This window comes from Acyrthosiphon pisum, unplaced genomic scaffold, assembly GCF_005508785.2.
Source record: "Acyrthosiphon pisum isolate AL4f unplaced genomic scaffold, pea_aphid_22Mar2018_4r6ur Scaffold_20740;HRSCAF=21998, whole genome shotgun sequence".
In the NCBI taxonomy this organism is placed as follows: domain Eukaryota; kingdom Metazoa; phylum Arthropoda; class Insecta; order Hemiptera; family Aphididae; genus Acyrthosiphon; species Acyrthosiphon pisum.
In genome coordinates, this window is record NW_021770132.1 from 203,528 (window position 1) to 215,823 (window position 12,296).

General features: G+C 29.3%; 2 protein-coding genes across 2 annotated transcripts; both read right to left on the reverse strand.

The window, feature by feature from the left end:
• Positions 1-7: 7 nt before the first annotated feature.
• LOC100569046 lies at positions 8-1,965 on the reverse strand. Its single transcript, XM_016805855.2, has 3 exons — positions 1,129-1,965; positions 368-448; positions 8-304 (listed from the first exon to the last, which is right to left on the reverse strand). The coding sequence occupies exons 2-3, from the start codon at positions 399-401 to the stop codon at positions 9-11; spliced, it is 330 nt and encodes a 109-aa protein (XP_016661344.1). The 5' UTR covers positions 402-448; positions 1,129-1,965; the 3' UTR covers position 8.
• A 1,065-nt stretch (positions 1,966-3,030) lies between these two features.
• Positions 3,031-3,662, reverse strand: LOC107884207. Its single transcript, XM_029492069.1, has 3 exons — positions 3,474-3,662; positions 3,265-3,403; positions 3,031-3,186 (listed from the first exon to the last, which is right to left on the reverse strand). Exons 1-3 carry the CDS (start codon positions 3,660-3,662, stop codon positions 3,032-3,034), a joined length of 483 nt encoding a protein of 160 aa, XP_029347929.1. The 3' UTR covers position 3,031.
• Positions 3,663-12,296: the final 8,634 nt, after the last annotated feature.

Sequence of the window (12,296 nt, forward strand, 5' to 3'; positions counted from 1 at the left end):
GAACAAATTCAAGTTTTACTAACCAACTGGTTTTTAAATGCTGCATTTTCTAGTATCATTGTATCTACATAATCGAGTTGTGTTTCATCTTTCAACGGAAAGTATGATCTAATATTAATATTTGTATCACGTGATGAGGATATAATAGGAGCAAGACATCGATTAAGTTTGTCGTGCATTTGTTTCATTACAATAAGCATTTGATTGATCTTACTTTTCATGTGGCAGCTATTTTCCACCAAAACCTTTAAATCTTTTTGTTGAACCGTAACAAGATTTGATAAGTTGTTCATGTCACCATTTTCTAAAAATATTTTTTAAATTTTTTATTATAATAGATTGCAAACAAAACAAAATATTGATTTACCATTTCTGACTATATTCTCAAAACTTTGCTCCATATTTTGTTGTGATTGTTCAGGAGACAAAAAAACAACAGGTGTATTCTCTAAAACCATAAAACAATTACTATGTGAAAAATATATAATAATATATTATCAAGTGCATAGCAATAATCATTTTCTACAGATAAACTACTATCCTCGTTAATATCTGAACATAAATTAGGAGAATGAGAATTAAAATGATCTAATTGTATATTACAAGAAATTTCAGAATTTGTGTCTTTGATTATTGTACTAACACTATTTTGAACATTGTGTTCCAAAAGATTTAAGTTGTTTTGATTAACTCTATTGACTTCTTGTTGAATACGTCGACGGAGTTGCCTCTTAGATAAATCGTTTAAACTTTTATGCTTACGAAAATTTGTCCTACAAGGGAAACTGTAAGTTAACTTAAAAGACTTAGGGCCGTTCTTACAATGTACGGTAAAGTGTCGGTTAACGCTAACCGACTGATAACAGATTTTTTTACCGGCAGAATTCGGCCGGTTAAGTGTCGGTTAAGCTAACCGAATGATAACAGATTTTACTACCGGCAGAATAGGTCGGTAAAGTGTCGGTTAGCGTTAACCAACACTTTACTGTAAATTGTAAAAACCAGCCTAAATACTGTAGATATATTATATGAATTACTTTAGTAAATAGGTAAGTTTGGTGTTAAAATACACCATTTTGTACGTGTGTGTAAACACAAATTTTATTGAATAACAAAAAGTCAACTTACCCGTTGTCCATGTTGCAAATTGAAACAAAATAAACGTGCTTGCTAACCTAATGTAATAGAGATGGCCAATGAATGAATAGGTACCGTGTATTTTCAGTTTTGCACATACATTAATTCGACATTCACGATATTGTGAATTGTGATGGACGATGGTTGACTATTGGCGAATGAAAGCTTATCATTTATCAGTCTGGCGGGGGGTGGATCTGTTACATCTTATCAATTTCAATCGCCAATTATACTATGATAGATAGACGATGGTTATTGTGTACTAGAATATTAGATAGTAGAAATATTAGTAGATAGCACGAACTACTAGTTTGTAGTAGTTCGTGGCAGATAGTACGATTAAAGAGATTATTCATTGCAGCGATGCAGCCCGTTTATGCATCAAATGTCAATGATAATAGTGATAATTGATAACGTTATATGAATAATAGGTACTTTTCGGATGTCCAGAGGCCTTCCATAGTATAAGAAATAAGAAGTATGATCAACGCGAACCGTGTTTTCGTCCTAGTTCGCGCATGTGCATCGTCTTGTGTTTTTGTGCATACTGCATTGCATAAGATTAAATGTATACTCGTGACGTCGCCTTGTGTTTATTGTTGGTTGCCTATATAAATTATACATTGCCCCTTAAAAAAATATGCGCAGTCTTATCATTGAGCATACTTCTTATTCCTTATACTATGAGGCCTTCTAAAGAACTTAGTTTGGTGGCTGTGGTACGAATGAAAATAAGCCCTTGCAAATAGCCAGTAGACATCCAGCGTGCCTCTATAGGAAGTCCTGACATAGGACTCTTAAAGGACACATTATGGATACTTCCCATTTACGGCCCGGGAACTCTGTGCTATTAGGGAACGACTCCATTGAGCTTCATTTCGACTAACATGTAACTGATTACATTGTTCATATAAAGACTCGGCCGATATTCTTTTTTCGGCATTATGTGCCCAACATTTTTGGATTGTTTGACATAAATCCCTTAAGCCCTAAGAATAATGATAATATGTGAGATGCAATATTTTAAGAACATTTTTTATAATTTCTTACTGGGTGTGATTTCTTCCAGTTATCTTTAAAAACTGGTCTCATTCGTTTAATCACAACACATTCTACTATTTCCTCATATGACGGATGTTGTCCAAATTCTTCTTCAAATGGTAACCTATATTCTGGTACAGCTCCTAGTTGTGCTGTACATCTACTTGCTAACTCCCATAATACTATGGTACATTAGTACATTCAACACAATAGGCAATATGTATGTATTTATACGGGTATCAACGCATATTACACGGAGGGCTATAATGGCTAATTGAGTATACAAAAATTACAAATACGCAGGCACGCAGCCGCCAGCCGGTATTATAAAGATTAATTTTTCAAATTTTTTTTATTATTTGAGTATAATATTAATGGGGCCTACCGGGAAAATCTCGATTCCTGAAAAGTTTTATCATTTAAAATATATTAACATATAAATATGTTCGATACAACTGCTCTATTATTATCACGTTTGCTATGTATCAATTTTGGATAGGTACACACACCACGGTGCTAGGTAAAATTACTTATTTTTACGTGTTATTATAAACCTAAAAATAGTAAATTACACACTTATCCTACTATGCGCAGAACAATGAAAAAAAAAAGATTATATTATAAATATTGGCCAAAATAATACTAATAGTAAATAAATTTAAATGTATAATTACTAAAACTAAATAATGTATAAAATGTGAATGTAAATAAATTTATTATACATTCGCTTGCGAGCGAAGCGATCATTTTTTCATATATATATATAATATATGAAGCCTCAATAATTAATATACCCCGCAAAAAAAATACGTAGGTACCTATCCGCTCACGGATAAAAGTATAATACATAATACTATTTAACAGTTATTACAAAAGAAAAATAATTATTAAATGTACTTACTCGGACGTATTGATGATACTTTTTCCCCAAGAAAAAGAGGACTGCCAACACAATACAGCATGCTAAGATCATCAATAGGTCCTCAATCGTTTTCCAATCACTTTCAGCTAAGATAAAAATAAAAATAAATTTATTACATTTTTTAATTAACGATATGTGTGCATGATAAATTATGTATTGCTTACTATCAATCGGCACCCACCGCACAACTTTGTTGCAACGGTTCTTGTTACAACAACAAGTGTGTTCAATCGTCGAGAGGCCAATTGCATCATTATTGACGCATTCACCTGCTCGATTGCATCTATCGTCCGTAGTACAACCCTATAAATTGTTATTAAAATGAAAACATGATACAATTAAACACAATTCTATAATTATTAAGTTATATTACCTGTTCTATTATTGTTCCATCATCCCGCCGGGTATTGTTACGCCAAATGGCATAACAATACGCCGGTTGAGTTTTACATTCTTCATAATACCCAAAATCAGTACCATTGGAATATACTTCACATATTATTGTATCGCAAACATAAAGGTTTGCGAAGACAATGAGTATTGTAATTACAATATTTTCCATTTTTCTGCAATTTTCAGAAATATTATTTTACAATTTATTTTCACTTCAAATTTGTAATTTCTATAGTCTGAAGACATATAGTTAAAACATTTAATGCATCGAAGATATAATTTTTAGTTTAAAATTATCATGCATTTTAATAAAAGTAATATTTAACTTGCTATATAGACATTATATATACATGCAGTAGAGTCTATTATGGCTTATCAGGACATCCTGACAGACGTACCAAAAAAAAAAATAATATTTGTATTCCTTTTTACAAAAAATACCGAAAAAATAGTTTTACCTATCCAAAACTTGTTTACAAAATGTATAAAGTTTATTTTATCTGGACGGCGTCCGGTTCCTTCAAATCCGAATCAACAAGACTATTACGACGTACCTATTTACGTATTATCAGAACTTAGAATTTAATATATAAAAAGCCATTAAGTGGATGTCGCACTGTTGTACAGTAGTTGCGAGTGGTACACTATTTAATGGATTGTATTAAATTTGTATTTAATGAAATAATATATTAATACTCTCTCAAGTGATTTTGTGTTTTTTTCAAAATGTGTGTTTTTGGTTGCTTAATATTATGGTACTTAAAAAAAATTATTTGGTCAAATTTTCTATGGAAGTTATGGTCAAAAAACTTCAAAACTTCGAAATCTTATTTTTAAATTTAAAATACTAAAAAAATTTTTTTTTTGTAAATGTGAGTTTTTGCAGGGCATTTTTTATCTCTACAGGCTATAGGTTACAGATTTATTGTACCTATTATTTATTAATTATTATATACATATATATATATATTTATTATTGATATTGAAAACAAAATTAAACATATATTTTTTTTATATTATTTATTAACTGTAATAAACAAAACATTTTTATATTTATAATAGAAATAATGAATATAAGCTATTTTATAATATTATTATTACTTTTCTTGGTTTTTTTTTAAAGTAAATTAATTTATTATGTCATCGAAGTTTAAAGAAGATATAAGATCGCTTCAAGTAAATCTAAGTTATCAATTCTTTCTTATTAAAAATAGACTTTTATTTATTTTCATTTATATTTTGCACTGATAAGGAATAATTATTTAATTTTTTTCAAATATTATATGTTTCTTATATTTATTTTATACGATGAAAGTAGTACTCTAAAAAAAAAAAAAGTTCATACAAATCTGAGGCCCTCTAATAACAGAGGCCATAGGCAGTTGCCTATCCTGCTTTATGATAAATATGGCGCTGCATTTACTTCGGAAACTTTACGTGAATAATATTATGCATAGGTATATAGGTAGCTTATGGATTTGTCTTCAAAGTTAAAATTCTATAGGCAATATAAATATAATTTTGGTTTTTGTAATTTCGTTTCTATGTAATTAATAATTATTATTTTTTATTTTACAGTTTAAAATATTTCAATAATTTCATAGTTTATTACTTAACGAATGTTTCCCTCGTTTGGCTTTGCGTTAATATTATACGTAGTGATTTTTTAAGTACCTATTCTCGCCCTATTTTTTTTTTACTTAAATTATACATATTATATTCAAATTCTGATTTTTAGAATTTCTAAATACTCTTGAAGATTTTTGAATAATCAGATTTTTTATACCATTTAAGAATGATGTTATTAAAATACAAACTTCTGTTTTTAAAATAGGAATCCTCCTTTTTTACTTTTAACAAAGTAAAAAAAAATAATTTACATTTAGATACATCTACATTTACAAGAACATCATCTGGTAAATAATTTGCAGTAAAAAAGGAGATTCTCATTTGAAAAATAGAAGTTTGTATAGCCACAGGACACTCTAATATTAGTACAAAAAATACCAGTAATTTGAATATATCGTCTTTAGGTACCTATACCTACTTAAAAATTCTATAAATTAGAATTTGAATAAATGTATTTTTAAAGGAAAAAAGGAAGTGGGAAATTTTTCCCCAAAATGTTAAGTAAATTTTGTATTTATGGACGTAATGTATAATATAGGTATATTAAATTATTATATATATTTTATACTTACGAAGAAAACAAGGTGTACAAGGTGGACGAGTTAATACAATTGACACAATGGTGAATATGCGTGTAATATGGTGTAACAGCGTACTGCGGACTACGGAGTGCTGACCGCTCCTTAAATAACACTACAATGCCGGAAGAATAATATGTTATGGTGTGAGGAGAAAATTGTGATTGCAGCGAAATTATTTGGATTAGGTACGCGTGACAAATGTAAATACTGTAAAATAATACTATATAGGTAATCAGAAAAAACCACTATCTTGAAATAAAATTGATGATAATACTGTATAATATTATAATGTAGGTAAGATATGTATTATATTCATATAACTATAACCTATGTATAGTATGTATAATAAAATTATGACGCGCAGAACTGTAACAAGGACTTAGCGAGACTGACCCAGGCCATAGGGTGCAAGACTCAGAACAAAATATAGGTGAACCTATGTTATTATTTAGAATATACATTTTATTTAGAATATTCGCAAAATAGTTAGTCTATATAGTCTATAATAGCTACGATTAATGGTAATAATTGTTTTTCGTATACCTAAAATAATTTTATATCACATTTAATAAAACCATTACAGTGACCCACACGGCACATAATGTTCAGCAGAGCGGTAACCACTTACCCACCTTTTATAAGACTCTCTAATTTTAAAATTAAATGTTGAATAAAAACTTTTTGTCTAATATTTTAATACATATTTTACAAAGAAATAACATAAATATTAATATATTTTGACTTTTTTTGTATGAGCCAGGATGTGCAAATACGATTTGAACCACACTGTTGATTTTTCCAGATCGCTTGCATAATAGATACCTACTTACATAGGCGCAACCAACTAGACAATTGAACAAGAGGGAGCTTAGCTCTAGGGTTTTTTGTGACTCAATAGGACCTGACAACATTATTTACCTATAGGTACAGCTAAGGTGCAGTGCCGCGAGGATTTACTCATTGCGATATCTCCTGAAATAATAAATATATTATAAATCTGTTTTTTTTTCTATTAGACTCATAGAGACAAGGACTACACATATTTTATTTTTTAATTTTATTTAATTTTTTCGTAAAAAAGTTTAAAAAAATATTTTTTATTTTTTAAACAATTTAAGATATTTCAATATTTTATTTTGATTAATCTCATGATTTTTAATAATTTTTTAGTTTACAGTATATAACGACAAAACATTTGTTTTTGTCCGGGCGGCTCTCTATGGCTAGTAGATATATCCTCACGGGACACTATATATACGCATACAATAATAATAACCAGTAATTCTTAACGCTAAATCTAGGTACTTTTCTAGCTGCATAGGCGCCAGGTGGAAATCGGGTGAGGACTTGAGGGTCTAAGCCCCTCCAGAAGTTCAAAGTACAGGTCTTAGCCCCCCCGGCTGACAAAATTTTAAAGTGACTAAATATACAATAATTATTCTAATAATTGTAAAATTCATATTTAATAACTGAATTTAAAAATTAATTATAAAAAAATATTCTGTGATAAAAATTAAATCAAATTCGTAAGATTTTACTAACTTATAATCATAACTTGGAACGATCATAATTATGTAGTATTAACAATAAGTAATAACACTCGCATAGGTTGTTTATCAGCAATCGTTGGCGTCGCGGCACCTCTTATGGATTTGCCGACTTTATTTGATCCCTTAAATCCACCATTAGTAATAATTCTAAATTAAAAATGAATAACTTAATAATTTCAGTTTAGACTTTAGAATACTTCTAAAATGTCAAAGATAAGGCACAACATTTTTTTTGTACTTTAATTATGGTCAAAATTGTTTAGTATGTCGAACTTTGTATCGTCTTGTGGAAATAAATAATTGCGAGCGACTATATAGTACAGTGGTACCTATATAGGTATAATGAGCATATAATGCTCACCCCCCCCCCCCCAGTAATTTCACCAAATTTCCGCTTATCTCTAGCGGGTAAAAATTACCCGCTTTAATTTATCTATATTATATAACGCTAATAATATTGTATATATAATTTTCGTAGACCATCGTCGTTCTGAAAAAATTCGCTGATTGAACATTGACCTATAAATGTTTGTTAAATTATTTTTACATGGACATCAGCTATTTGGATAATCCATAATAAATTTTTTAGCGCAGTGGTGTACAATACGACAAATTTCAGTATCGTATTACTATGCAGAGTAATAATAATAATAATAATAATAATAATAATAATAATAATAATAATACATACACATTTAACCGAGCAGAAACGTTCAGAAGTATATTTTGAAAATAAAACAAAACGAAATTTGAAGCAGATAATAGAAACCCAAATAATTATATAACGGTACCTATTAGGTACATAAGCCATAAGGTAATATGTTAAAAAAATAAAATAATAAAAACTTTGAATATTTTACAAATAAGACGCACACAGCATACACATATTTATATATATCTACGTATTAGGTACCTATATATAAATTATAAATGTTATAATAATATTATATTATGATAATAATCGTTCACATTAACGAGAGCAGAGAAAAAAGAATATTTTGCGTGGTCATCAAATTTCGGGGCGTGGCATTGTACGGAGAAGTGGCATCGTCACGCACGAGCCGCCGCCGTGCGCCGCCCGGAACGGAGGCTGCATTTGAATACGTCCTAGCGAGGCTTACAAATAGATTAAAGACGAATTAACGCATCGTCCATCTGGTTATCGGCCATTTATGTGGGCGTGTTGAAAACATAAAGATAGGTAATACAAGAATAGATGGACCATTCCTATCTTCATTGTATCACATGGGTCGATATGAACAGACAACTTTTTTACTATACCTTTAGCACACTCACTCCAGATAAATGTTCACACTCAAGCTATAAATTATGGTGTAGGTACTATACAATAGTATTTATTATTGTATTTAGTATTTACATATTTTACTTTTTACAAATTAACCGTTAGGTTGTAACACCATTTCATTAACTATATAAAATAAAATAGCATCAATCATTTAGGCTTAAAACAGTGAATTCTAAATATCACTCATTGCTGGAATTCTACTACTTACCTACTTACAACTTAAAACAGTGTAGGTACTTATAGGGACTCAATATTAGTTACATATTCAATAGAAATTAGAAATTAGAGATTATAATTAGTTGGATATTAGCATCTGTGAATTTTAAATTAAAAGCTAACATTAATTTTTACATACACTCAATAAAGTACCCACTAAATATTAAATATTTACTATGAGGCAAACAAAATTTATTAAAATAAAAATTCTTATTCACGAAAAATCATACAAAAATGATAATCTACAATATATCGATAAATAATTTAGTTTTTATTGTACCTACTTAAGAGAACGCTTCAACGCTACACCCGCATGTGTTGTCTCCGTCTTACAAATGTACAACATACCTACAAAAAACTGTTTTGCGCAGAAAAAAACCAAGAAGGCTACAATAAAGGCCAAGAAGGCTACTAAGAAACGAGATTTTTACCACATGAAAAAGAGAACTTTGGCTGTGCAACGTTGTTTTTATTTTTTTGATATCATTTATATGAAAAATGTTTTTTTAGTTTGAAAAACACAAATAATAATGATTTTTGAAACAGTATAAATTATATTAAAAAAATAAAAACGGTGTTGCACAGCCAAAGTTCTCTTTTTTATGTGGTAAAAATCTCGTTTCTTAGTCATGCGTGTAGCCCTCTCGGTTCTTTCCCACGCAAAACAATATTTGCAATGTTGTACATTTGTAAGACGGAGTCACGGAGACAACACATGCGGGTGTAGCGTCCTCTTAACACGAGTTTAAATGTCTTACTTAATTATATAGATAAATGATTTATCAAACACTGACAATAAAATAACACATAATTGATAATTCACTGCAATGTGAAAAAAAATTAATACAAATAATAAATATTTGAGAACTGAAGGTTATAGGTATAAGTAGATATATATAATATAAAAACGTAATTCAGCATTTAGCTTTAATAAAAATGTCTACCAACTTTTCTTTAAAGAATTATAATTAGAATGCAACACCAAACTTCTGTAATTGATTTATTATCAAATTTAAAAGTTAGAATATTAATTATATCTCATGAATCTCATGGGCTTTTTGATATACATTTTAATTTTAAAACGAGTTATGATAATTTTAAAATTGTAATTTGTTTATACATTTTAGAAAACTCATAAAATGTTTGTAAGTTCGAGACAATTCTTGCGGGTGTAGTTAATAACAAATGCTGCACTGCGGTTATAGCCCATACAGTTATACACGTATATTATACAAGCAGCACTCGTAATGCGTGCACGTGTGTGCATTAATTGTAAACTTATATAGATTACGGGCCTTAAAAAAATAATCTAAAAAATATATGAACTTTATTTTTTGTAGACACTTTAACTTCATATTTCGACAAAATTTAATACTTAAATAAAAATGACGATTTTAGTTATTTTGTTGTTAAATAATATTATTATAAAATATTATTTGTAGGGACTTTCAAGTTTCAAATGCAATATTTTCAGCAAAAAATATTTCGACAAATCGTATTCTGATCTGGATGTAGGTCGACGTCTGACGCGGCCGTGCTGTTCCACTGTTTGACGCTGCAGGGCAACCGTAGCTTTACTAATTGTGTAGGGGGCCACTTGGTTTGAGCAGCCGTGATAGATTGACGGAGGAGTGGGTGTCGTCAGGGAGGTATTGCCCGCTGACAGCCTGTTGCTGGCGTACGGTTACTGACCCGGCGATGACGGCCGTACGCTGTTAGTGGACTGTACCGATATATGATTAATTACTATTTATTATATTTATTATGAATAATTTATTACCTAACTAATAGGTGCTAATTCACATAATCAAGAAACCATTTCACTATTATTATCATTAAAAAAATAACTAGTGATATTTTGTGTGAGACGCTTTTTTGAGGTATTTGAATGCATCATAACTACACTTAATAAATATTTTATAAAACATTAACTAGAAAATACTAACAATTTTAAGACATCGGGTCGTCGTAGTGCGTAGATCTATAAATACAAAATTATGACAGTATCCTGCCAAATCAATTTCGTCCTCTGCGGTGGCTGTGATCGGTGGCTATAGTGTCAATAAATTATTATGAAATTATATTAGTACGAATTATTGCGAATTATTATTATTATTATTATTACAGATGTCGATTAATATTATGTTAATATAAATAATTAATATAAATAATATTAATACTACCTACTACTACTAATAATAATAATACTCAGTGAAACATTAATACACGAACGACACGATCTGTTGTCTCTGTATGCTCCGTGCTGTGTGTCCGTGTGCATATAATATGATATATGCGGTTTCGCCACCTATAAAGTGTTGAAAATTGAATGGTATATTATAATTTAATTCCAAAAATATAAGCTCTGAAGTACATTTATTATGGCTTAGTAGATACTTATATTAATTAGTATGTACTATGTATATACCATACGGTGTGTATAGTAGTATTAAAATTGACATTGATAATTGTACCCAATATATTATATTATAATTTATAATAACATAATATATAATGTACCCATAGCTAATTATTGAAGTCGTCGTCTATGTGCAGTGTTGCTAATTTCACGGTATATAGGTACAAAATATTATAATATATACCTAGTATTTAACCTAGCATAATATACAATATAATAATTATTACATATTGTGATATTGTGTGTATAGATTAATAAAATTCGTCTAAGATATAATACGCAGACATACGCTGTAATTAAATGTTTACAATAATAATACTATAGGTTATATAATACTTCTTTTATAAATTGTTTTTTTTTCTGCCACTAAAGCCGATCAGAAGTACCTAACTATGTAGGTACCTATAAATTAACGCAACAGCCAAAAATAAATCATGGAAATAGTAAAAATATCTAGATGCTCTCTCTCTCTCTACCTCTGTATGTGTATCATCCTTCAGTCATGTGTATATGACGCAAAACAGATTTTAGATTCTGAGTGGAACGATGAATGTACCGGTATTGATTTTACAATGATGTGTGTTTTTTTTTTATTATTATTTTTTGTGTCACTGTACACGATAAGTAGTCGAAATAATGCTTCGATTTTCAACTTCAATATCTTGTTCGATGGGAAAGTGAATATTGTTGGTGCATTGGGGAAGTCAAAATTTAAAATTCCCAGTAATTTTCAAAAGCACCGTGAAAAACAAAAGAAATATTAAGGAAAAACGGGAATTTTTACCCAAAATCGACTTTGGTTTTTGGTATAACTTTAAAACAAATGACTGTAGATACATGCACTTCTCACTGGTTGTTTATATTTCCATTTTCTATACATGATAAAATTTTCAAAATATTTTGATTTATTTTGAGCAGTTTACGGACAATTTCAGTTTCCAATTTAATTAGTTTTTATTTCTATGAATGTCAATAAAACTTTATTTGTTGAGTAAAAATACTTGAAAATTTAATACAAGGCTCCTACTATATTGTTACAATGACATTTGAAAAATATTAAAAATCCTTAGTCACTAGTTTTTTTTTATTAGCATTTAAAGTT

Coding starts and splice junctions, on each gene's coding strand:
- LOC100569046 (XM_016805855.2), bottom strand. CDS start 401: ATGGAGCAAAGTTTTGAGAATATAGTCAGAAATG. Junction 305..367: donor TGAGAATATAGTCAGAAATG/GTAAATCAATAT, acceptor AAATATTTTTAG/AAAATGGTGACATGAACAAC.
- LOC107884207 (XM_029492069.1), bottom strand. CDS start 3,662: ATGGAAAATATTGTAATTACAATACTCATTGTCTTCGCAAACCTTTAT. Junction 3,404..3,473: donor ATGGAACAATAATAGAACAG/GTAATATAACTT, acceptor AACAATTTATAG/GGTTGTACTACGGACGATAG. Junction 3,187..3,264: donor GCGGTGGGTGCCGATTGATA/GTAAGCAATACA, acceptor TTTTTATCTTAG/CTGAAAGTGATTGGAAAACG.